Genomic DNA, 22,345 nt, shown 5'->3' on the forward strand with positions numbered 1-22,345 from the left:
TGAGACTTAAAGATGTTTTAAATTTTGTAGTCAAATTGTCCTTTGTTAGTCTGTATGGCAGTGTGCAGTTTTACAGGTTTTTTGATTTCTAAATTTATCCCAATGGTCATGTTTCAGTTTTCCTTGAAAGTACTGCATCCATCAGTCTCCTAAATGTGCTTTTTTAATCTGCCAGTGCATCTGCTTGGATTTACTTATGGGCAGTGGAAAAATCAAAATAAAGGGGGAAGTAAAAGTTCTCACTTCAGACCTTAGGCTTTGTTTAAAGAACCAGAGCCCTTATGTCTCTCCCTAACTATGAAAACTGGATGTAACTGAAAAGTCTTCAATTAAATCTGAATAATAAAGCCCTTGATTTGCAGTTTGTCAGGAGATTGTGCCACAAAATCCCAGGGGAGTGTTTTGGTTTTGTGACAGAGGCAGCAGTCATCGCCTTGGAGCTGACTTCTGAAACAGGAGTAGGAAGATGAAAAATTTTAGAATCCAATACAGATGATTCATGTTTCTTTAGAAACAGAAACTATATAAGAAACATTCCTTCTCTCGTGTTCTGTATATGTGAACACCATATCCTGGCTGTGCTGTTCTAACCATACCAAACACTGAGATGTATTTCAGTTGTTCTCATCAACTGTAAAATTATATGTATTTTCTGTATTTTACAGATGAAAACTGAACTTCTGCACCGAGAAGTAGTAAATTTGTCACCTGGTTGTTTTTATCTTCCTTGTGTGCTTCTGCTTTCCAGGGAAGGATGCTCTTTTCCCATGACTATATTTTCTGGTGTGGTGACTTCAATTATCGAATAGATATGCCCAACGAGGAGGTGAAGGAGCTGATACGACAACAGAACTGGGATCCCCTCATAGCAGGAGACCAACTTATCAATCAGAAAAATTCTGGACAGGTATCTTGAAATGTTACCACTACTTCAGAATACTTCATTTTCCTCTTTGGCTTTAGCAGTTCTCTGTGGTGATTCTGTAAATCTGTATCCTCAGCACTGGGTTTGCTAATTAAAATATTTTTCGTTTTATCAGGTGCAACTACTTAAAAAAATGTATTTGTAGAAGTTCTTCTGCTAATGTTACTCTTTACTTAAGTTGCTGCAGTAATAGGTCTGATGGTGTTACTGCTAGAAAAAGCAGTAGTCCAAATGGTGCCTTTTTATTTACAGAGAAAACAGGGAATAACAAAGTCTGAAGAAAGCTTCTGCTTTTAGATTTGTAGGGTTTCTTAGGAGGCAGCATGTAGCAGTGAAAGGAAAAATATAAGTAGGTTAAGAAATAATTACTGAAGGCAAACAAATTGTCTCAGAAGTTGTGGAACTTCTGACATTCTGACATTGATCTTCTGACATAGACTTTTAAATTGACTGGATTTCAAGTTGTATTTCCAACAAGAAAAGCAGCCAGCCTGTCACTTGATGCAAATTTTATTGTAAGATCCAAGTCAGATTTATATTTTACAGATTTCTGAAGTGAAATAAAACTAACCCGTATGAGATTGAACCCAAGAATGGAGCTTGTTAAGTTAACTAAGGTTTTAGCTTGTATCCAGCTTAAACACTTAAGGGCACTCCTTGTGTCAGTTGGTTGTGTGCTTCTGTGTTGCAAAAGCCTCCCTGAGGGAGTTTTTGATTCCTTTCAGTGACACTATCTCTAAATATGTGACAGATAATGTCACATACTACCTCTTTTTATTCTCTTTTCCTATTTGCTTGAGAAGAAATGGTGATATTATCTCTATTATTTCAGTTCATATTGAATATATTAATGACTCTTTATTTTTTCCTTTTTTTTTTTTAACTCCTATTTTTTGGTGAGGCATCTTGTGTCAGCTTTTCCCTGGAAGTGTTCAAGGCCAGGTTAGATGGGACCCTGAGCAGCCTGATCTAGTGAATGGCATCCCTGCCCATGGCAAGGGTTTGGAAACAGATGATCTTTAAGGTCACTTCCAACCCAAACCAGTCTGTGATTCTATGAATCTGCAGGAATGCTTGGTACATAAAATATAAACCTTAATTCCCAACTTTTGCTGACACAGGAACAACTAGGCACCTAATTAAAGTGGTGTGTGTTCTGGGTGACCTCCAATGACACTGGAGGAACAGTAGGTTGCTCGTAACCCTGGGTTTAAAGATATAAATGTTGACACACTTCTGTTTATTGATGATTGTCTGGGTCACTATTTAGTCATAGTGGCAAATGTAGAATGTTTTCAGCAGATAAAATGTGGAGAAGGATTCATATAGCCAAATGACCTTTTTTATTTTTATTTTGAGATGTCTACACAGGGTTTCACTGTTAGAATAGAGCATTCTGATTGGTTTCAAGCTGTTTCCCATCTGTTTCTGTCTTCTGGCATGACATGTAACAGCTTTGTCTCTTGCAGATTTTTAGGGGATTTTTGGAAGGGAAGATAAATTTTGCTCCTACATACAAGTATGATCTGTTCTCTGATGACTACGACACCAGTGAGAAGTGTCGCACACCAGCGTGGACAGATCGGATCCTGTGGAGGAGGAGAAAATGGCCCTTTGACCGATCAGGTTTCAGTGTTTTTTACAATTGTTTAAAATACTCTTTTAACTGGCTTAGAGAATCCATTTAGTGACATTTACAGTGCCAGTGATTCTGGGCTTGGTAAGAGACAACATTAAAACAGCATCTTCAATAAAGGCAGTGGTGCTGAACAGAGGGTCAAGACTCAGATCCCAGTTACTGACATTTCAGTGGTGCAAAAGGAACTTCCGGAGTTTTTTTCTGTAAAACGCTCGGTTTGGGTTTACTTTCTATGATTTTTTTTCTGTTTACAAAAGCTTATTTTTAAAGCACGTTCTCGCAATCACCGTGTTTTTCCCCTTTTGTTTTCATTGCTGAGTGTAGCTGAAGACCTGGATCTCCTGAATGCAAGTTTTCACACTGACACTAACGTCCCCTATACGTGGAATCCTGGCACTTTGTTGCACTACGGAAGAGCGGAGCTGAAAACATCCGATCATAGGTTTCAGTTTTACTTTATACATTACTTCCTAAGATTTAGTACTTGTGTTGTATATTTTGTTGCTCAGATACACTGCTAACAGGCTTTTCTTGTGTGTTTTTTTCCAAGGCCTGTTGTTGCATTGATTGACATCGACATATTTGAAATTGAAGCAGAAGAGAGACAAAAAGTGTATAAGGAGGTGATTGCAATGCAAGGCCCACCTGATGGGACTGTGATGGTCTCCATCAGAAGTTCTTCAGCAGAAGAAAACTATTTTGATGATAACTTGATTGATGATCTTCTTCAAAAATTTGCAAGCTATGGCGAAGTTATACTTATAAGGTTAAAAAAGCCTTTTTACTTTTAATCTCTATTCATAGAATCAAAGACTGATTTGAGTTGGGAGGGACCTTAAAGCTCATCTTGTTCCACTCTCTGCCATGGGCAGAGACACCTTTCACTAGACCACGATGCTCCAAGCCCCATCAAACCTGACCTTGGACACTTCCAGGGATGGGACAACCACAGCATCTCTGGGCAACCAGTGCCAGGGCCTCACCACCCTCACAGCCAAGAATTCCTTCCCAATATCCCATCTAGCAGTGCCTTCTGGCAGTGGGAAGCCATTCCCCCTTGTCCTATCTGGAGCAAGTCCAAAATTGTTCCCACCTATTTCCTGAATAAAGTTGCTTTCTTAGCGAGCATTTCAATTATGGTCTTCATTTTTAACATTTAGATTTCAACTTCAGTGTCTTTACAATTAGTTTTACATACCTGTGTCTCAGTTTTCAGACATATTTTTTCCAGATACTCTTTTATTTTTGATATAGAGCATCATGTAGTTTTATACAAATTTTGTACTCTAAAATTAGGTCAGTAGTTTTAAATGAACTGAAAATGAGAGGATCCCTGTGCTTATTGCCTTTTCACTAAGCTGTCAATTGAACTATTAAGTGTAGTAGTATTTTGTTTAGTTATTGTTTCCAATGAACTTTGCAGGTTTGTGGAAGACAAGATGTGGGTAACATTTTTGGAAGGAAGCTCTGCTTTGAATGTTATGAATTTCAATGGTATTGAGGTAATGTAAAAATTACTGAATTTTCCTATATCAAGAAAAGTTCTGGCATTTTAGGGACTACTTGAGTGGGTTGGGGGGTTTGTTTGTTTGTCTTTAATTCTTAGAAGTTTTTTCCATTCCATACCAGTCTGTTGCATTGCCTTTTTTTTTTTTCTATTGGTAGCCACATAGCATTAAGTTGAGTTTCAAAAGCCAAATGAGAGAAGTATCACTCTTAATTTATTTTTAGGGGAAGGACTGTTAGAAAAATGAAGTTCCCATACTGAGAGGCATCTTTATCAAATGAGGGGTTTGGGGTTCTCTTTATGATTTAAAAAGCAGATTTTTTTTTTTTTTACTTGGGATTTTTTAGAATGAACAAGTTTAACATATTTATAGCCTGCAGTTTATTAAAAATTCAGCACTTCTGTACTGCCATCACTGAAAAATGTTAAAAAAACCCAGAAGCTTTCTGATCAACTGAAAAGGGAAATCTTGAGACAAGTTGTTAGTTTTTCTGTAGAAAAATGTTAAACAGTTCTAATTAACAGTTTAAACTACCTAAATGTGGTTAATTACCAAAATGAAGTGAGAAGCATAATTATTTTTGTGACATGTCAGTGCCATTGTTTAGTCCAAAAAATCATGATAACCTTATTTGTGATATTTTCAGTAATTATTTTTAAAATTTTAAATGTAGAATGCTGAGTTTTAATGTCTTTACTCTTAATTTCTGTTTTGTGCATATGTTTTTTGCAATTCAGCTACAAGGACGGATTATAAACATAAATTTGAAAAATCCAGATTGGATCAAAAGTTTGGAAGATGAAATGAGTCTGGAAAAGATTAATATTGGGCTGCCTTCATCAACAAGCTCCACTTTGCTTTGTGAAGATGCTGAGGTTACTGCAGATTATGATATGGAAGGTTTGTTGAGATAAAGCATTCCTCATTTTGAAATGTACTTGATGGTAGAGAAACCTAGAAGTTAGGGAGGAAGGGATTGTTATGGTCTTATTGGAGTTATTGATGGGGTAGTTGTCTGTTTTAGGTATTTTGAATAGCAACAGAAAACATTCTGAATTGACAGTTTACTCTTGAAAGGCACATCCACATTGAGCTTTTTTTTTAAACACCATTGTACTTTTTTCAAGCAGAAGCTGTTACAAACAGCAGATATCTTGGAATCCCCTGCCCAGCCTTCTGGAGAAAAAGTGAAGCTTGCCATGTATTGCAAAGCAAGGGAATAATTTTTGCAAAGGTCTTCTTTGTAAAACTGATTGTTTCTTAGATTAATCAACATTACAGTTGCCATGCTGTTATATAAAGCTTTAACATGTACCTGTAGTATATATTGTGCATTTGAAGCATTTTAAACTGGTTTGAATGCACATGCATCCTTTGTGTGTAATTTTATGATGTATGAAGCATACTTAGGTTGTTGAGCTAATTCCTTTGAAATTTAGGACTTTTTTGCATAAAATCCCATGCCCAGAATCAGTTTGTAATTCCTTCACTTTTTAAAAATAAGTAACTGTTGATCCCCTTTTCTTTATTGGGGAATTTGTTGTTTAGGGGACATCGATGACTACAGTGCTGAAGTAGAAGAAATCCTTCCTCAGCATCTACAGCCAACTTCGAGCTCAGGGCTTGGAACCTCCCCCAGCTCTTCCCCACGTTCCAGTCCCTGCCAGTCTCCCACACTGTCAGATGGACCCACGCTCCCAGTGAGGCCCAGCCGAGCCCCAGGAAAAACTCCTGGACCTCCCGTTTCCACACACGGTGTGTATTGATCACATTGCTCCACTGCCTCAGGCACTGCTGTATGGAAGTTCTGTTCCAACGTGTCCATGGAATCCTGGTTCACTCCAGGCACACTCTTTCCTTTCAATCTGTACTCCTGTCAGCTCTGAGATGTAAATTGTAATCAGTACTTCTGTAAATTGGGTGTATAATAGAAAACTTCCTTTGAAACACAACCTTTTTTTATTGACAAAGTGAACACAATTATGGTATTTGGAATGGCTTCTAAAAGACTTTGTTTCAATGTAATTTAGAGTAACTTTTACAAAGACTGCTCAAATGCCCTCAGGGTTCTCTTTGTAGCATTTTTTTCCAGAGCACTTATCTCATGGGTAGGGGTCCAAATTGAAATTGGGAATGCTTCACTTTGTAAGAATGTTGAGGATTTCATGAAAAGCATAAACTTATTAAAACACATGAGACAAAAATCTTGGTTTAGCAGATCTTCTTTTCATCATTGATTTTTTTCCTTTTTTTTTTTTTTTATCCTATCACAGAAACTTCCGAATCGTTATTTCCAGTGCTGGGGACTGACAGGAATTAATTTTTGCATTGTTTTCTGTCACATCTTTCAGCTGAATTTCAGGCTGGTGCCCAGCAGAAAGAGCCTCCTCAGAGCCTGGAGCCGAAGCGTCCTCCACCCCCTCGTCCTGTTGCTCCTCCTCCTCGTCCTGCTCCACCCCAGAGGCCACCTCCACCCTCAGGTAGTGTGGGGACCTGTGCCAGGTGCTCAGGAATATTTTGTTTCAGGTCTGTGAGATGAACTTTAAAGTTTGGGACCAAAATGTTTAGTTGGTACATTTAATAGCAATAACAGCGCGGGAAATAACAGCATTTTTCAACACCATTTAAATATTTTTAGTGAATTAAGTTTTTTATAAACTTATTTTCACAGTTTTAAAAATGTGGGCTTCCTACAGCAATGTTTAGTCAACATCTTCATTTTTTATAGCATCTTCATTTTTAAATATAAATAATTTCGTGCATTCATTGATTTATATTTCTTTAATTTTGGCATCTGTCTGTACACATTTTATCATGTCCACATTTTTAATGTAGACTTCATTTGGATCATCTGAAAAGGTGAACAATTGAGCACTACAAGAAACTGGATGTTCAGAAGCATATGGGCAACATAGTTAATAACAGCTGACCCTTGTAATTTTTAACTTTCTCATTCTTTCTCTTCCCTCCTACTGTACTGATATTTTTCATTATTGCTGCATTCATTTCTAAAATACTGTCAGGAGGTAGGAGTCCTGCACCTGCTAGAAAAGAATTTGGAGGTAATGATTTTAATTGTTTTCCAATGTGACTGCATAGCAAAACTGCTGTGGTGATCTGTTGTGACAATACTTAATGATTTCCAAAGGTATAAAAATGGGTCATTCTTAATGTCATAGAAATGGATAACTCTGGAATGTCAATATAATTTCCGTCTTGGGGTTTGTCCCCATCTCTGAATTACATCTGACTTTTTAGTGAAATAATATTTGTCCAGAAACTGGTACATTATAGTCAGAGATGAAAGCTGTCCCAGGTTTTTATTACTTTGTCCTGGTCGGAATACACCCAACTGACTTTTCTGTGGAAGCTGGAACTTATCTGTAGTTGTAGAAAGGAGAGCTTTTTTCCTCACAAGCTATGTCAAGGAGCATAATTAAATGGCTTGTAATTGTAGCTACTTGCAGTAATTATCCATTAATTAATTGTTTAAATTGAAGCTACTGCTGATCTGGCTCAGTTTCCCCAATTAACAGAAATCTCCAAATCATGGAGCTGTATTTGTCTCCGTGCTGAACACTGATATATGGGTAATTTACTTTCTGCTTCCAAGTCTGGAATGTGCTCCTAAGCCCTTCCTTAGAGACATGAAATGTCCTCCATAGTTCCTGCAATTAGTGTGTATTTCAGAAACACAAAGTTAGGAAAGGAGTTTATCTTGTTACTTTGAAGGAGAGCAACAGGTCTTTACAAAATAACAAAATCCTGACATAATTCTCCCCTAATTCCTTGTCACACATTGAGCTGTCCTGCTTGGACTTAAATCAGCTCATCAATACATGGGATAGGGGGAAAACTGCTCATGGCTCTGAAATACTTCTCTGAAATAGCCCTCGGTTGGTAGGAAAGAATTTTTTTGGGGAAAATGATTCAAAAGTTTTGAGCAATCTCGGAAAATAAATAAACTGTTTTACATAGTCTATAAATATCAACCAATTTACTCTGAGGTCAGGCAAAAATGTATGTGGCTCCTAAATACTATGGAGGGGAGTAGGGTTTTGTGCCAAAGGTATAATAATTCAAATGAGTTAAAATGCAGAAGTTTTAGGAAATAGTTTATACATTACACTCAACATAGGTGAGATATAATTCATTGTACTTCAGTCCTGTACAGCTTTATGTGCACTGACACAATCCTGTTTGCCTAGTCTGTCTCAATTGTACCAAGACTAGTCTTCTCTTTTTATCCTCTTACCCAACACAGCTTTCCATAAAAAATTGTAACTTGCATAAAACTTGCCTTTTATGCAGTCATTTGAGATTGTAGTATATTTCTTTTTCATATATTATTCTGACCTAAAGTTCTTCACCTTTTCTATCCTCTTCATTTTCCACTCATGGTGTACATGTATAATGCATAATACTTTCCTTTTCAACGGTACCTGAGCTCAGCACAGGGCTAGAACCAGAATAAGTGTCCTAGTGGGTTACTCTGCTTGGGGAAAGGGCACCTATTTCTCTTCCCTAGAAGAAAGGCTCCTAAAGCCCTGTGAAAATAACCCTGTGTACTGTATAAGTGCATGAAACTTTGGTTATAGACTTCTGCAGCACATGCAAAGGGACATTGGTCACATCTTTAACATGTTGTGCATTTTAAATGTTACTTCCCCCTACCCCCCTTTGTGTTTTGACCTTTTTTTGGCAAGTGCTTTACTCCCTTCAATGCCCATAACATTTTTTTAATAGCTCAGTGTGCTTTGAAGATGAGAGGAGGATTTGGACATCAAAATGTTTTAGAATTTGGTCATATTTGACATTTAAGGAAATGAGGTTCTGCACTCATTGGAAGGCCTAACAAAGTGCAGACTTTTCATACGGTAATACCAAAAATTTTCACAGAACTGTAAGCTCTCAGTTGTTCATAGTTAAAAATTAAAATGTCACACTGTTTACCCAAGACTATTTTAATACATTACAGATTAAATTCTTACAGAACATTAAAAATTATAAAGGCTGCTAAGTGTCAATTGAGTTAAAAAATAACATTTGCAGCTGGGTTTTTTTTCTTTAATAGTACTAGTCAGATTTTTCCTGATTGTTGCAGTTATCATTGGTTTAAACTGTTAAAATGGGCTTAAGAGAGTACACAGCGTTTTCAGTATATGCAATAATTTGGGTAAAATGCATTACATTTTCACTGTGATTATCCTCCAAATAAATAAAATGAACCTAGAGAATGCAGTAATACAGTTGGCATTAAAAGAAATGCAAGTATGTTAAGCTGTGAAAACACTTGCACTCAAGCAGCAAGTACTGATTAGATTACTCTGCTATTTATAGTCCCTCATTAAACTTCGCCCTGCAAGAACCATTCCACATCTTATTTTTCACCTGTAGCTTTGGGGTTCGTTTTGCAGAGCAGAGTCCAGGTTGTTGGGGTGCATCAGGATATGGCAGTCAGTTTGAAAAAGCTTTTTTTGTTTAAAGATGGGAAAAGCACCTTTCTTCTTGCTGAAGAAGGAATGTTGAGTGATGGAGAAAACAAGAAGCCTTAATGCTACAACAGTAAATGCACTGTCCAAATGCAGGCAAGGGGCCTGGATTTCATATGTATGTATAAACACACATATATATATATGCACGTTTTACTTTATTGGAGGTCAGGGTTACATTATTTTCCATTAAATGTCATCTTTGCAAAACATGCAGTGTTTGTCTGAAGGATGTCAGGGCATAAGTTACAGGCTGTTTCTGTGTAAATCCAACCCCTTTCCTTAAAATACTATTTAAAACAACTACGTGATATCTTTTCTTGGAAAGTCCTATGTCAAGCTGCAGTAGAGATTTCAAACTCCAGACAGACAACAGTCAGTTTAAAATGAGACCCACAAATGTGTTTCAGGTTCAGATGTACATTTTTCACTGTGCATAAGATTAAAATATTCCTATACTGCCTATTGTGATCCCAGCACCATAATTTTGTTTTAACATGTTGAAGGATGTTACTAGTAAGTGAAATTTCAGGTATTTTGCCCTTTATGCCCTTTCACTTCCATGTATGGAATATTTTTAAATTTACAAAACCTTCTAAAATCCTGGTGCCCAGCAACCTTCCTCTGTATGGTGCAGTAGCTTTAGTCATCATCCTGCATAAAACAAGATATGCTTAACAAAACCATGCTGACAATGCCTATTCAAAATGTGAGCTGAGCTGTGGGAAGGAAGGGAAGGTTCAGGAGATCTGTGGAATGAACAAACTAGTTCCCTGCTCTTGAAGAGAGAGGTTTCCTTGTGTCCATGGCCATCTGAGATGAACATTCAGCTTTATGTCTCTGTGACTAGCAAAGGTTCAGAGGAGTGTCCTGTGCTCTGCTGGGCTGCTCTCCACCTCCCTTGATACTCCTCCAGTGGCAAGTGGGCTTCCCATTGTCTTTCCCACTTTCTGTTCTCCCCAGGGGTTTCTCTGGGCTGCATGGGAAAAGGGCAGATCTATGACCTGCAAGCAGTGGAATGTTCTTGGGCAATTTCCCCCCTGTGCTCCTTCACTGCTGCTTCTCCCACAGAGAACTTTGCGGTCAGGAACTTTTGGGTGGAAATCTAATGGGAATTGGCAGAGCCTGGAGCTCACCCACAACAAATAACATATGCTGGGATGTCATGTCTTTGAACCAGATGTTCAGCCAAACCATAGATCTGGTATCTCTGGAGACAATCACATTCCAGCCTCATCTGCAGCCTTCACTCTGCCCACTCCGAGTGACACCTCCACCCATATCTGACAGAATTCACAGATCACAGAGAGCTCTGAGCAGATCCCACACATTGGCATACGATGAGAAAGCAGGAGGCTGTGTCAGCACTAAGGCAGAATTTGATTTTCAGGTAGGCTTCCTGAGCACTGGCTCCTTTTCTTCCTCTGGACTCGAGCCACTCCAGAGTTGCCAGATACCAGTTACTCTTTCCTTCAGGATTTCTCTTGCATACTGTCTATGCCATGCCATGTTTTTACCGTACAATTTTAGAGACCCAGTATACGCTCGATCAGGTTGCAGAAATAGAACAACTCGGCGTGGTTATGCATGATTGAAAGCCTGCTTTCTCTCAGTGTGAACTGTAACACCAGGTGATACAGCTCTCCCGAGTACACAGCGCTGCTTGGAGATAATGATACAGTTCTGTAGGATACATTATAGAAAGTGGGAAACATTTCTTCCATCGAGTTGCTTACTCAGAGGGAGTGTGACAGAAACAGATTACTTAGGATTCTAAATGACATGTTGCAGAGTGTGTTTGATGTACCTGTTTACTCCCCAGTGTTTGAGTGCAGGCACATGCTCTGCTTTAGGAGAGGTTCAACACCAACATATAAGATCATACCAAATGTACAAAAATTTGTGGAGAGTGAATAGTTTGAAGCAATGAAATTCTCTTTCAGCTGTAATATGGAATTCAAACAATGGATGTTACTAAACATGAGCATACTTGTTGAATTATAATTCACACCAGTCTGGTTCCCCATGCTGCCACAAACAATTATCTCCTACAAGTGACTGTAATCCAGCTAGGCCAGTGTTAAGTTGTGTACAGCTCTCTCGTGGTGGTGTTCTTTCTGGTTTTGCTTTCTCAATCTGCTGCTTTTCTTATGCAATGTACAGCTTCTCTTCTTTCTCTGAAAAGGTCTTGGAGCTCCTCCCAGTCCTGGGGTAGCTAGGAGAGAAGTAGAAGGTAACATAACAATTTTTGTATTTTAGAAACAGAATTCTGATTTAGTACCTGATTAATACTATTGCCCTTGTGATAGTAAAGGTAGTTTCATGAAAGTATTTATCACATGGAATCTTTCTTCTTTTATTTAACATAGTTTTCAGACAGCCAAGTTGCTTCTTGGTTTTCGGTGATGGTGGGAATTGTTATAGAAGGCATTTATGAAAAATGAAGTGAAAACTTAGAGTGTCCTAATCAAGAATGCTTTCCAGACTGACTCTCAGAAGAATCTGGTGCTGACTGGTCACTAGAGTGACTGCTATACCTGAAACTAAACCTGGAATTTTGGGAGCCTGACTTTTCATAAATAACTACATACGTTCATGTATTTTGGAGAGAGAAAGTTCCATTTAAACTATTTAGTCTACAATTTAATATTTTGTCTCTTTCTAAAGAGCACAGTGATAGCTAACTGTGTGTCATATACAGTTATGAGAAGCATTTCTCTTGCACATTCTAACTGGAGTATGTATGAATAGTGCTGGATGGGTCCTGCTGTAGCCATGCCAGCACACTCAGGGGTTTGGGTTTCTTCTTATCACCACAGGAATTTGGTCTTTGCAACAAATATAGGTATGGCAATACAAGTCCTAATATAGTCACAGTCAGGATGTCCTCCTGTATTCTACAATTAACTTTGGCCATATTGCTGGTTTATTTTTATAAATTGGCAAAATCACCCTATGCATAGAATAGTCAAGGTTGGAAGGGACCTTTTGGTGACTATCCACTCCATCCTCCTGCCTCAAGAAGGGTAAACTGGCACCAGCTTACTCCAGGTGGGAGTTGCATCACTGAGAGCTGTGCCCAGAAACCCATTCCAGTGGTTCTGAGGTTATCTGACACCCAGAAGCTGTCTTATGCACCAGAGTATTCCTTCCACTTAGTGTCACTGGCATGGTGGTTTTGCCTTCCTGGGAAATAAGCCACAGAAACACAAGCCAGAATCTCAAACCTCTTGGCTTGTTAAAAATTGTGCACTTGTCTGAGCTAAAGGTAGTTTTTTCATCTCTTGCACTTCCCAACTTGGATGTTGCATTATAGTGACAAGGCTGTCATTAGCATCAGCATGGCCACAGTGAGGCTGGTGGTCTAAGAGATTTATCTTAGAGAGAAGGGCCAGGAACTATGTTATATCAGCTCTTTTTGTTTTAAAGACTGCTGTTAGAACATCTGCAGAATACACCACAAAACAAAACAACTTCTAGCATGACTGAGAACACAGGGCACCTGTACAGGTGGGCATCTTTACCTTGCAATGAACAGGAGGTAATTTGACTTAATTTGTAATTAAAAGGGTCAAATTATTCCATGTGTGCCACGGAATAGGAGTGTGTTATAGTGACAGCTGATGGATAGACTGTGATATGTAACAACTTTTTAAAAAATCACTGGTCTCTCTTTGCTCCCATTCTCATTAGTGGTAATGTGACATTGCCATCTAATACCCATTTGTGGCTTATCTAACACAGATAATCTAATTTTTTTTCCATGCTTCAAAGCACAAAAAAGTCCTGGAACACAAAGAAAAGATAACTTAGGTAATACATTTACATGCTTTTGTACTAATTATAATAAAGAGAGAAGTTGATTTTGAAATATGTTCTAAGTCAACAATCTCTAATATCTGTTGCAGTTCGTAGTCACCCTCCACCTGCAGCAGGCATGACCAGACCGGTAGGTATTCTGTCTTACAATAGTTCTCCTCCTAAGTTTATGCTGTTTGTTAGGTCAATGTTTCTGTAAGTCATAACAGATGTGAGAAATTTGCAAAATTGGCTGATCAGTTTACAGCTTCTATGAGTTAATTCCCTCAGAAATTCTTGTCTGTTGAGTAAAAATACTCCAGAATGTATATGTATATATATATACTGGAAGTGACTTGATTGTTTTGCACTCTTTACAATTATGCAACAGGCTCCCAAATAATACACATCTCCTTTCAAATAACTGCAAAGTTACTCTTTGTATTATATGTCCTTGCTGATTTGGTATGATAAAATGTATTATCTTTTATGCTGAAATGTAAATCCTGACACCAGTTAATTCCTGGCAGCCGTTAATGGATTACCCGGGCAGTTGATATATTATGATTATTTGATGCGTTGTGGGATTTTGTACCTTGTTTTAAAAATTAATTTTGATAAAGGTCTTCATGTAAAAAGGAAACATTCAACTAGTACAACAAATATTAGTTCTGTGTTTCATTATTTATGGAACTGAACTGAAGGAAGGGAAATAAGGATTTATGGGTGCTCAAATGCTTCACCTCTAGCAAGAACTCAAGAGATGGAAAACATCTGCCTTGTTTTTATTAACAGCAGCATGTAGGAGCTTTTGTGTTTGGCTTATCATTAAAGAATTACTAAGAAATGGGATTGTTTGCTGATAATTCTGTAAACTTTGCAGCATATTCCAGTATTACAACTACTGCAAACTACTGTTTTGGACTACTGTTTGCAGTAGTCCATTGAAGTAATATTGTGCTAATTCATTTTTTCTCAAAGACATTATTCATGATCTTGGCTCTTTTTTGTTATTTTTCCAGAAATATAAAACAGCTTCTTCTAAAATTTGGATAAAGAAAACCTGGTATACACAGGAAATAAGAAAATCTGGTGCACAAAAGAGACTTCACCGGTGTCTTGAAACTGGCATAAGTGCAAGAATTTTTGTTCATATTATCAAGACAGAAAAAAATCCCCAAGCAAAACAAACAAACCCCCCCTAAACCTCAACAAAACAAACAAACAAATGTAATAGAAGATCTGAAAAAACACGATGCTTGCCTCTTTTTTTCCCCTGAAGTCTGGGCATTTTTATTCCAGTGCCTTGTATCCAGGTTTCAATGTGGTGTTTGTAATTCACTCATTTCAGCTGTAATCTGGAATAACTTCCTATTTCTCTCCAGCCTTCAAATGAGGCAGAGTGTGTGTTTTATCAGTACTGTTTGTTGAGGAACAAAGTAGCTGCTGTTGTTGGTTGTGTTGCTTACAGCAATTCACAGGCTTAGGTAAATTATCTTATTGATACTAGCAAAATAATAATTGCTTCTAGTGTTGGTGCACAGGTAAATATTTATATAAAGCTGAAAACAGTTGTAAAAATTCTTTGCTTTGAACTGAACCTTCATTGTGTTTTGAATATATTCTTTGCTTTTACATGGACATAGGATGTTAGTTCAGCAGCTGTTATCAAATCATTTATTTTTCACAGAGTCCTGATTATCCCAGATCATTTAGCAGTAGATGACTACAGATCCAAAGTAGAGCTAAAATACTTTCTTTTTACCCCTTATCATGTCAGACTGTTCCTCCTCGAGCTGGAGTTATCAGTGCCCCACAAAGCCATGTCCGTTCCTCGGGGGGAAGACCAGTACCCGAAACTCAGACCAAACCAGCTGAACCACCACGGGGTGAGTTTCCTTTGTAGGTTAAATATAAATGTCACAATTCAGTCAAGAGATACGGTCTCTGGTTTGAACGCATTGTTTTCCAATAGATGTCTCCACTTTTCACTAGAAATTAAGATTCTTGAATGTAGTAACACTTGGCAGTTTCTGTTAATCATCCACGAGTACTGTAAACCCTCACCAGATAATAATCTCAAGATCACCTGAGATCTTGACCCGTAGATTTCCTGGTATCAGGAGAAGCTATGATCAGAGTGCAGTATTTTGGTCTGGGCACGGTGATGTGTCCCTTCATGTTGATCACTGGACATTCTCTGGATTGGTAGTTCTGTAATTGTAAGATCTGGAATAGAATTTGTTTGACTCTTAAAACCACTTCCTAAATTCACAGTTTACAAACCCCCTTCATTAATATTAAAATATACATTTTATAATAGTGACTTCCAAAATACTTTTTCAATACTGCTGAGGTACATTTAGGAATGACATGGCTTCTGGTTCTCTGTTTTGTATAGAGTCACAGAATGGTTTATGTTGGAAGCAACCTTAAAGATCATCCACTTCCACCCCCCTGCCCTGGGCAGGGACACCTTCCATTAGAACAGGTTCCTCCAAGCCCTATGCAACCTGGCCTTGGACACTTCCAGGGATGGGGCAGCCACAGCTCCTCTGACTAACCTGTGCCAGGGCCTCACCACCCTCACACAGAAGAATTTCCTCTCAATATCCAATCTAAACTTGCTCTTTCAGTTTAAACTATAATAATAATTTGTGATGGAGATCTGCTGAGCTTCTGATGATTTCCAATCTTGTTGCCATGAACACTTGCTCTTCTTAGAGCCACCTGCAGTTCTCTCTGGTGCTTCCACAGCCATTTCTCCTCATCGTGCCATCCTTAAGGACTTCTGTTAATTCTTTATGATGAAAATCACTCCAAATGTACTTTTAGGCTCACCGTTGCTTCCTGAACCACTAAAGCCTCAGGCTGCTGCCCCTGCTCAGCCCAGCACTCCTGTGCTAAGGATGCAGGAGCCCCTGATTCCTGTGGTATCACATCCATCTCAGGCAAGTGCTCCACAAAGCCTGGAACCCCCACAGCCGCCTCCTCGTAGCCGATCCTCTCACAGTTTGCCTTCTGAACCTGCTCCATCCCAGCAGCAAGTAAGTAAAAACACTTTGGAAATACATTTTTTTTTTATTATATAAATTAACACAGCTTGTTATGAATGCTGCAGACTTGTGAGGAACTCCTAAAGCAAACACATAAACGAAAATAAAGGTCAAAAGAGTGGATTCAGAGGTCATCAGGTTCTAGTAGGGTAATAATTGCTTACGTATCCGTGAATAACTAAATACTAAATATTTAGTATTGTCCATGAATAACTAATACTGAACATTTAACTTAGGGTTTCTTGTGACAGTCTTACAACTTAAGGAGATCTCATTCTTAAAATTATGTTGTCATCTGGCAACTTTTTGTGGAAAAATAGTCTAAGAAATTTAATTTTATAATGACACTTGCATGACATAAGTAGCAAATAAGATTAGTAAGTAGCTAACAGGTTTTGAATAAGGTCATTGCATGATGTGGTGCTTTATTGTTGATGATCATTCATTGGAGAAAGACAATACTGATAAATACTTAACAAAAACAGATTCTTCCCTATTCCCCAGTGTCAGTTGAAATATAGAAACATATCAAAATAATTTGAAAATTTCATCCAGTAACATTAACATTCTGTTCTGTGGGACGATTTAGAATATTATTATAAAAGAACACCAACTTTTTCTAGGGAAAGCCATAGTTTCTTCCTACTGCTTAAAAATGCAGAATCAGGTTTTCAATGCTGCTCAGATTTTTGCTTATGCCTACACCTGAAGACCTCTTTTGCTACAGCAGTTAGTTAATGCCTATTTTGTACCATAGTAAAGCAGCTAAATTCAGTCCTTGGTGAGTTGATTTTGCATTCAAATTTAAAAAAATCTTTAAATGCTTTACCTTTCTTTCTACTGAACCTCTCTGTCTGCCTGTTAACTGGTTTTCATTTTGGAAACTTAGGCTAAAAAATACAGACGTTTCTGAGGAAAGTTTTTTAAATAAATACAAAGTCTTTTGAGAGGTAGTGGATTCCAAGCCCATCCTTCTATGCAAATCTTGATTGTGATATTGAAGAACCTGAATCTCTCTTATAAAAATAATTGCTTTTATACAGTGTGAATATTCAGGATTCTATAGATTACCAAGCAGTATATTAAAAGAGAGAGTTAGTTATTTTAAATAGATGTTCTTTATTGTAAAGTAAGGAGATTTTAATTTTCAATAGAATGAGAAGCCTTATGGTTTTTCAGCTTGAAAAACTGTTACTACAAGTGAGTGGCTGTCCCAACACAGTTCCTAGAATGGGAGTTATGGGGCTTTTCCTGTTAATAGGTGGTTAGAATTAGACCATCAACGCTCAAATTCTTATAATCCATCTCCAAAAAGTAGCTCAGTCAGCTGCACAGTGAGTCTCTGTATGGAAAAAACTTAGAATGGGCTTGAGTTGGTTTTTTGATTCATAATGGTCGAGCTTACAGTAGAATACAACAGAAATTCAGAATTTAGTCTAGTGTATAATAAATACTTGCAGTTTGTATTCATAGCTCAAAAAATGGCTTTGTGAAAATTTGTGGAAGTATTTTTAACATGAGGTTGCTTTGTTACTTGAATTTTCTTCCTAACTTTCTTTCCTTTGATGTCTGTTTCTCTTTCACAAGCAGGAGCAACCATCAGGGTAACAGGTATCTGACTATTTACCAATCTTGTATGTGGTCTCCATCTACTCAAGCAGAAAAGATGTATGAATCTTGTTTTCATACATCTGCAGTCCCATCCATGTTAAAAACCACCTGTCTGCATTCATGGATTGACTGTCATACCATAGTTTGCTTTTCCCTTTCATAATGCATTTAAAAGTGAGACTGCATTTATTAGTGCCAGAGCAAATATTTTGCTTCATCATCTTTTATGAAACAATTGGACCCTGACCTATGTTGCTTAATCACTGCTGAATCTCCTGGTTTCAGTCTATTTGGGGAAAAAAATATCAATTTTGGCATTAAATATTCTCTTAAGTGTAAAATTTTTTTCAAAATAAACCCCATATTTCACATCTTTCAAAGAGCAGAGAACTTACTACTACCCAAAGTAAAATAAATGGTTTGTTACAATTTTAAAGGCATTTGGTTCCAGAATTATTCAGATCAAATTTTTACTTACAATAAAGAGCAATTGGGATTCGTAGTTTCTTTGGGATCTTGCACTTCAAATGACTACAGGACATAACCAGCTGGTGCCCAGCTGCATTTGATTTCTATTCTTTCTGCAGTTCTGTTTTTCACATTTTCCCCTCAGTTACTCAGTGCCTTTGGTTTAATATTATTCTGCAGAACACTGACTATATATACACCCCATTCAAGCTACAACTGAAATTTTTTAAAAATAAATTGTTATGCTGCGTACACTGGGGAAAACTTGAAATATTATTATTATTATTCCCTAGAATCCCTAAAGTCTGTAGACTAATTTTATGGAGCTGCTTAGGTAGTGGATGTGTGGAGACACACTTCAAACTATGCACAATAAATGCAGTGAACCCAAGATGGATAAAGATGGAGGTCAGGCTGTAGTAATACTATGTATTAGCTCACACCATAGTTCAACAAAACACTAGTTAACAGAATTTTCAAGCTAAATACCCAAACTCTTTGGGTATATTAAGGTGATGTGTTAAAATGACAAACTTTTTTGTGAAATTTGAATTCTCAGGAGCTGTTTTAACTTAAGCTCAATTCATTAAAAAAGGGGAAGCTCCAAACCCTGTTCTGTCAGTATGCTGACTGAAAAAGTAGATATTCCACCTTTTTGGACAGTTCTTACAAGGTAAAAAAGTTGCATTGTTGTTAGAAGAGATGTAAAAAACAGAAATATGTTTTTAAAAGCTGAGAAGTTCTGCGGAGAAAACTCTGTCTTCTCCATTCAGTATTATACTAAACAAGGATAACTTGCCATTTTAAAATATGAAACCAGTCCCTTCCCATGCCAGGAAGCACTGGAATGCCTACGGATGCCTGTGTCTGCGTAGAAATGTCTGACATGCACATACTAATGACACTAATGTTTCCTCCCATTGTGATGCTTAAATACTGCTTGTAACATCAGTGTGACAAACAATGTAACCTGGAGGTCTTTGTTTTGTAGCTGTGCTGGGTTATCACTTGTTTAGAATACAGTAGCATTTCCCAAAGATTTTTCTTATCCAACATTCACTTGGACTTGGTGCCTTTCACTGGAATTCTGACCTGTAGGAAGTCGATTCCAGCTGTGTTGACCACCAGTGTGGTGTTTAACAACTCATAGGCTTTTTCTCAGAGAAGGGATTCAGGGTTGTTTCCATTCTAGTTACAGCTGAATTGTGTTGAAGTTTCAGCTGGAAGAGTGAGAAAGGGCGGGGTCAGGAATAACCTGGAATCAGCCACAGGATTATTGAGCACGTTGTTTCCTTTGCAGCTGAAACCCAGCTGGACGTACAGCTCCAACCCTGGCCCCCAGCTCAGCAGTGACCCTTTTGAAGACCTGTCATTCCAGCTGCTCATGTCCCAGATGCAGACATGTGTCCGAACATCACCCGCTCCAACCTTAAGCCAGGAGTTGACACCTTTGCCTTCAGCAGCACAAAGAAACGCTGATAATTTGAATACTATAAACTGCATGCCAGCAATGCCTCCTATTCCAACCTTCCACTCATCCCAGGAGCATAAGCGCACCTCTCCAAATCCATTTATTACTGGGCTGAACTGCACAAATCCATTCACTGAAAGGACTCCTAATGCTGGGAACCCGTTTAGGATGGAAACGCAAGGGTCCGGAATAACCTCACAGGTATGGGAAGGACCTGCGGTTTCCCATCCTTTCCCTTCCCTGCCCCGCCCCAGCTGTAACACAGCCAAGCCTCTATTTTCTGTGGATGCAGCTGAAAACACGTTTTGCTTGCCAAGTAGATCTCTCAAGGCAGAAAATGTGCAGCCCAAGGGGTGGGTGACATTTGATGAGGACGAGAACTTCAATCTGAAGCTAAAGCCATCTACAAGTGTCCCGGATTTTCAGAGACTCGGCTCCAGGAAGTCAGCCGGATCTCCAGGTTTGCTGGGCACTGAACAAAAGACTTTCCTTGGTTCAGACTTTAACTTTGGTGATGACTGGAATAAAAGCTCTACTGATTGCTTCTGTGCAATGCCAGCAAGGAGACCCCCTGCACCCCCTGTACCATCCAGAGCAACCAGCAACAGGTCCCCTGCAGATCCCTTCGCCTCCTCAGCACCCCAGGTGTCACCAACTCATGATTTTACAGAAAGATAGTTGTTCAAAGATACAACAGGTTGTATTTGTTGCTACATTTATCCAGTAGAATAATTGGGTATTTGAGATTATTCTGTGTGCAATAATTAAGTGTTAAATGCACTGAAACTTAACTCTACTCATAAACAGCCACTATTGCTTGTGTATAAATTTTGAATGTGTATATATGGTAGAGCACAAAAAAATTGTCTGAAATTTATTAAAATCCTGATGTAATAGTATTTGAACAGACAGAAAAAGAGAAGAAGGATGAGCTACTGATGTCATTAAAATCTACCAATCCTGGACATAGATTTTGCTTAGGGAGCTCTCTCATTTCTGGTCCCCCTTGTGGAATTCCACAGAAAGAGGCTCCCTGCTGGTAGCCTCCCCCCTCCCTTTTGACTGTTTTGTTTATTGTATTTATAAGTATTTACCAAAGAGCTGCCAAAGTTTATTGAGATTTGAATGTTGAAAAGTATTGTTTAGAAGTTGTTTTAATTTATAACAGAGGCTATGGATATTTGTAAGGCTTATATTTGAATTTGAGGCACAACGAAAGTAGTTTACTTTCAAAATACAAACAAAACTTTGCATATTAATATATTCAACTAATTTTCTGTGTCAGTACATTTCAGCTATTAAATCCTATTGTGACATACACTCACTAGCACTAATTCAGAATAATTGTTCCATATCATCTATTTATTCATTACTATTTTAACTATATTTTTTTTTCCAGAAATTAGAAACAACATATAGAAAAAGTTTTCCCTCAACCTCCTGAAAAAGATTCCCCTTGGGTTTTGAGATACAAAGCAGTCTTTACCAGTTGCAGACAATATAGTCTACCAGCCAGGGAGTGAAACAACACACTAACATTGTATTTACAGTAGCAAAATACTCCAGGGCAGTGCGCTTTTTAAATTCTCCAGTGCTATCAAGACATGATCTATAAAATAACGCATTGTTCCTTTGAGCAGTCCCTGGTTAACCATGAGCTGCAGCTGTGTAGAGCAGTGATAGTGAGTTTTATATGGCGCTTTTTTCTGTTCAGGTCCCTCAACTTGTACATTTGGAACAGCAGTGGTACCGTTTGTGCTTCGGTGTGTGAGTTACCTTGTTTTACGCTGTTGCTATAAACATCTGTGTGATCAGTGTTTTGGTATATTCCTACATTGGCAAGCCAATTTTGGGGGGAAACTTTTTGCTGGTGGGAGTCACGTGATAAATATGTTGTCGAATATCTAACTGCAGTGATTAAAAACTACTGTCTGAACTGTACCTGGTGTTAGGCACCTCTGCACTTCACAGGGCTGTGGGACTGGAGCAGCACCTCCAGGGACCACTGGGAATGCTCTGGAATTCCAGTATGTCTATAAATATATATATATATATATATATATACACACACATATATATATATATATATATAGGTAAGCTACAGTAACGCCGTGACGTGTGTTGTTGGATGGGAGCGACGACCAGCAGCAGAAGCCCTGAAAACAGGAAGAATTGAAGTGTGATGTGACGCGCTCCCCCAGTGTCACTGGGCGCTGTTCCCGGTGCTCCCGCACACCTCTCCATGGCTGTATCTCCCTGCCCGGGGACACCCAGGTGTCCATGAAGCGAACGTTCCTGCCCCTTGGTCCGGGTGCTCGTTCTCTCTCCGTGCCCCGGGGCCGGCCCTGGGACCGCCGGCCGGGGCGCGCGGGCCCTT

General features: G+C 38.4%; 1 protein-coding gene and 1 long non-coding RNA gene across 17 annotated transcripts in view; one reads left to right on the top strand and one right to left on the bottom strand.

The window, feature by feature from the left end:
* SYNJ1 (synaptojanin 1) overlaps positions 1–21,909 on the top strand; it is a 54,416-nt gene extending 32,507 nt beyond the window's left edge. For 4 of the 16 annotated variants that reach the window (XM_017807927.1, XM_017807926.1, XM_017807925.1 and 1 more), the window contains 15 exons: positions 749–907; positions 2,395–2,551; positions 2,889–3,006; positions 3,115–3,330; positions 3,988–4,066; positions 4,810–4,972; positions 5,621–5,827; positions 6,424–6,552; positions 7,096–7,134; positions 11,750–11,797; positions 13,339–13,377; positions 13,473–13,513; positions 15,143–15,251; positions 16,198–16,409; positions 19,798–21,909. In XM_017807927.1, coding sequence (XP_017663416.1) covers positions 749–907; positions 2,395–2,551; positions 2,889–3,006; positions 3,115–3,330; positions 3,988–4,066; positions 4,810–4,972; positions 5,621–5,827; positions 6,424–6,552; positions 7,096–7,134; positions 11,750–11,797; positions 13,339–13,377; positions 13,473–13,513; positions 15,143–15,251; positions 16,198–16,409; positions 19,798–20,646 — 2,565 coding nt within the window. In that variant the 3' untranslated portion in view covers positions 20,647–21,909. Of the gene's footprint in view, positions 1–748; positions 908–2,394; positions 2,552–2,888; positions 3,007–3,114; positions 3,331–3,987; positions 4,067–4,809; positions 4,973–5,620; positions 5,828–6,423; positions 6,553–7,095; positions 7,135–11,749; positions 11,798–13,338; positions 13,378–13,472; positions 13,514–15,142; positions 15,252–16,197; positions 16,410–18,005; positions 18,030–19,797 lie in introns of all 16 variants that reach the window. The other 12 variants (XM_017807937.1, XM_017807942.1, XM_017807939.1 and 9 more) reach the window with 9 other exon arrangements.
* On the bottom strand, positions 11,615–22,343 carry LOC108493953. The gene is made up of 3 exons (XR_001873669.1): positions 22,205–22,343; positions 21,911–22,124; positions 11,615–11,779 (listed from the first exon to the last, which is right to left on the bottom strand). It is a non-coding gene; the product is annotated as an uncharacterized LOC108493953 (long non-coding RNA).
* Positions 22,344–22,345: the final 2 nt, after the last annotated feature.

This window comes from Lepidothrix coronata, unplaced genomic scaffold, assembly GCF_001604755.1.
Source record: "Lepidothrix coronata isolate B3197 unplaced genomic scaffold, Lepidothrix_coronata-1.0 Scaffold21, whole genome shotgun sequence".
NCBI classification, from domain to species: Eukaryota; Metazoa; Chordata; class Aves; order Passeriformes; family Pipridae; genus Lepidothrix; species Lepidothrix coronata.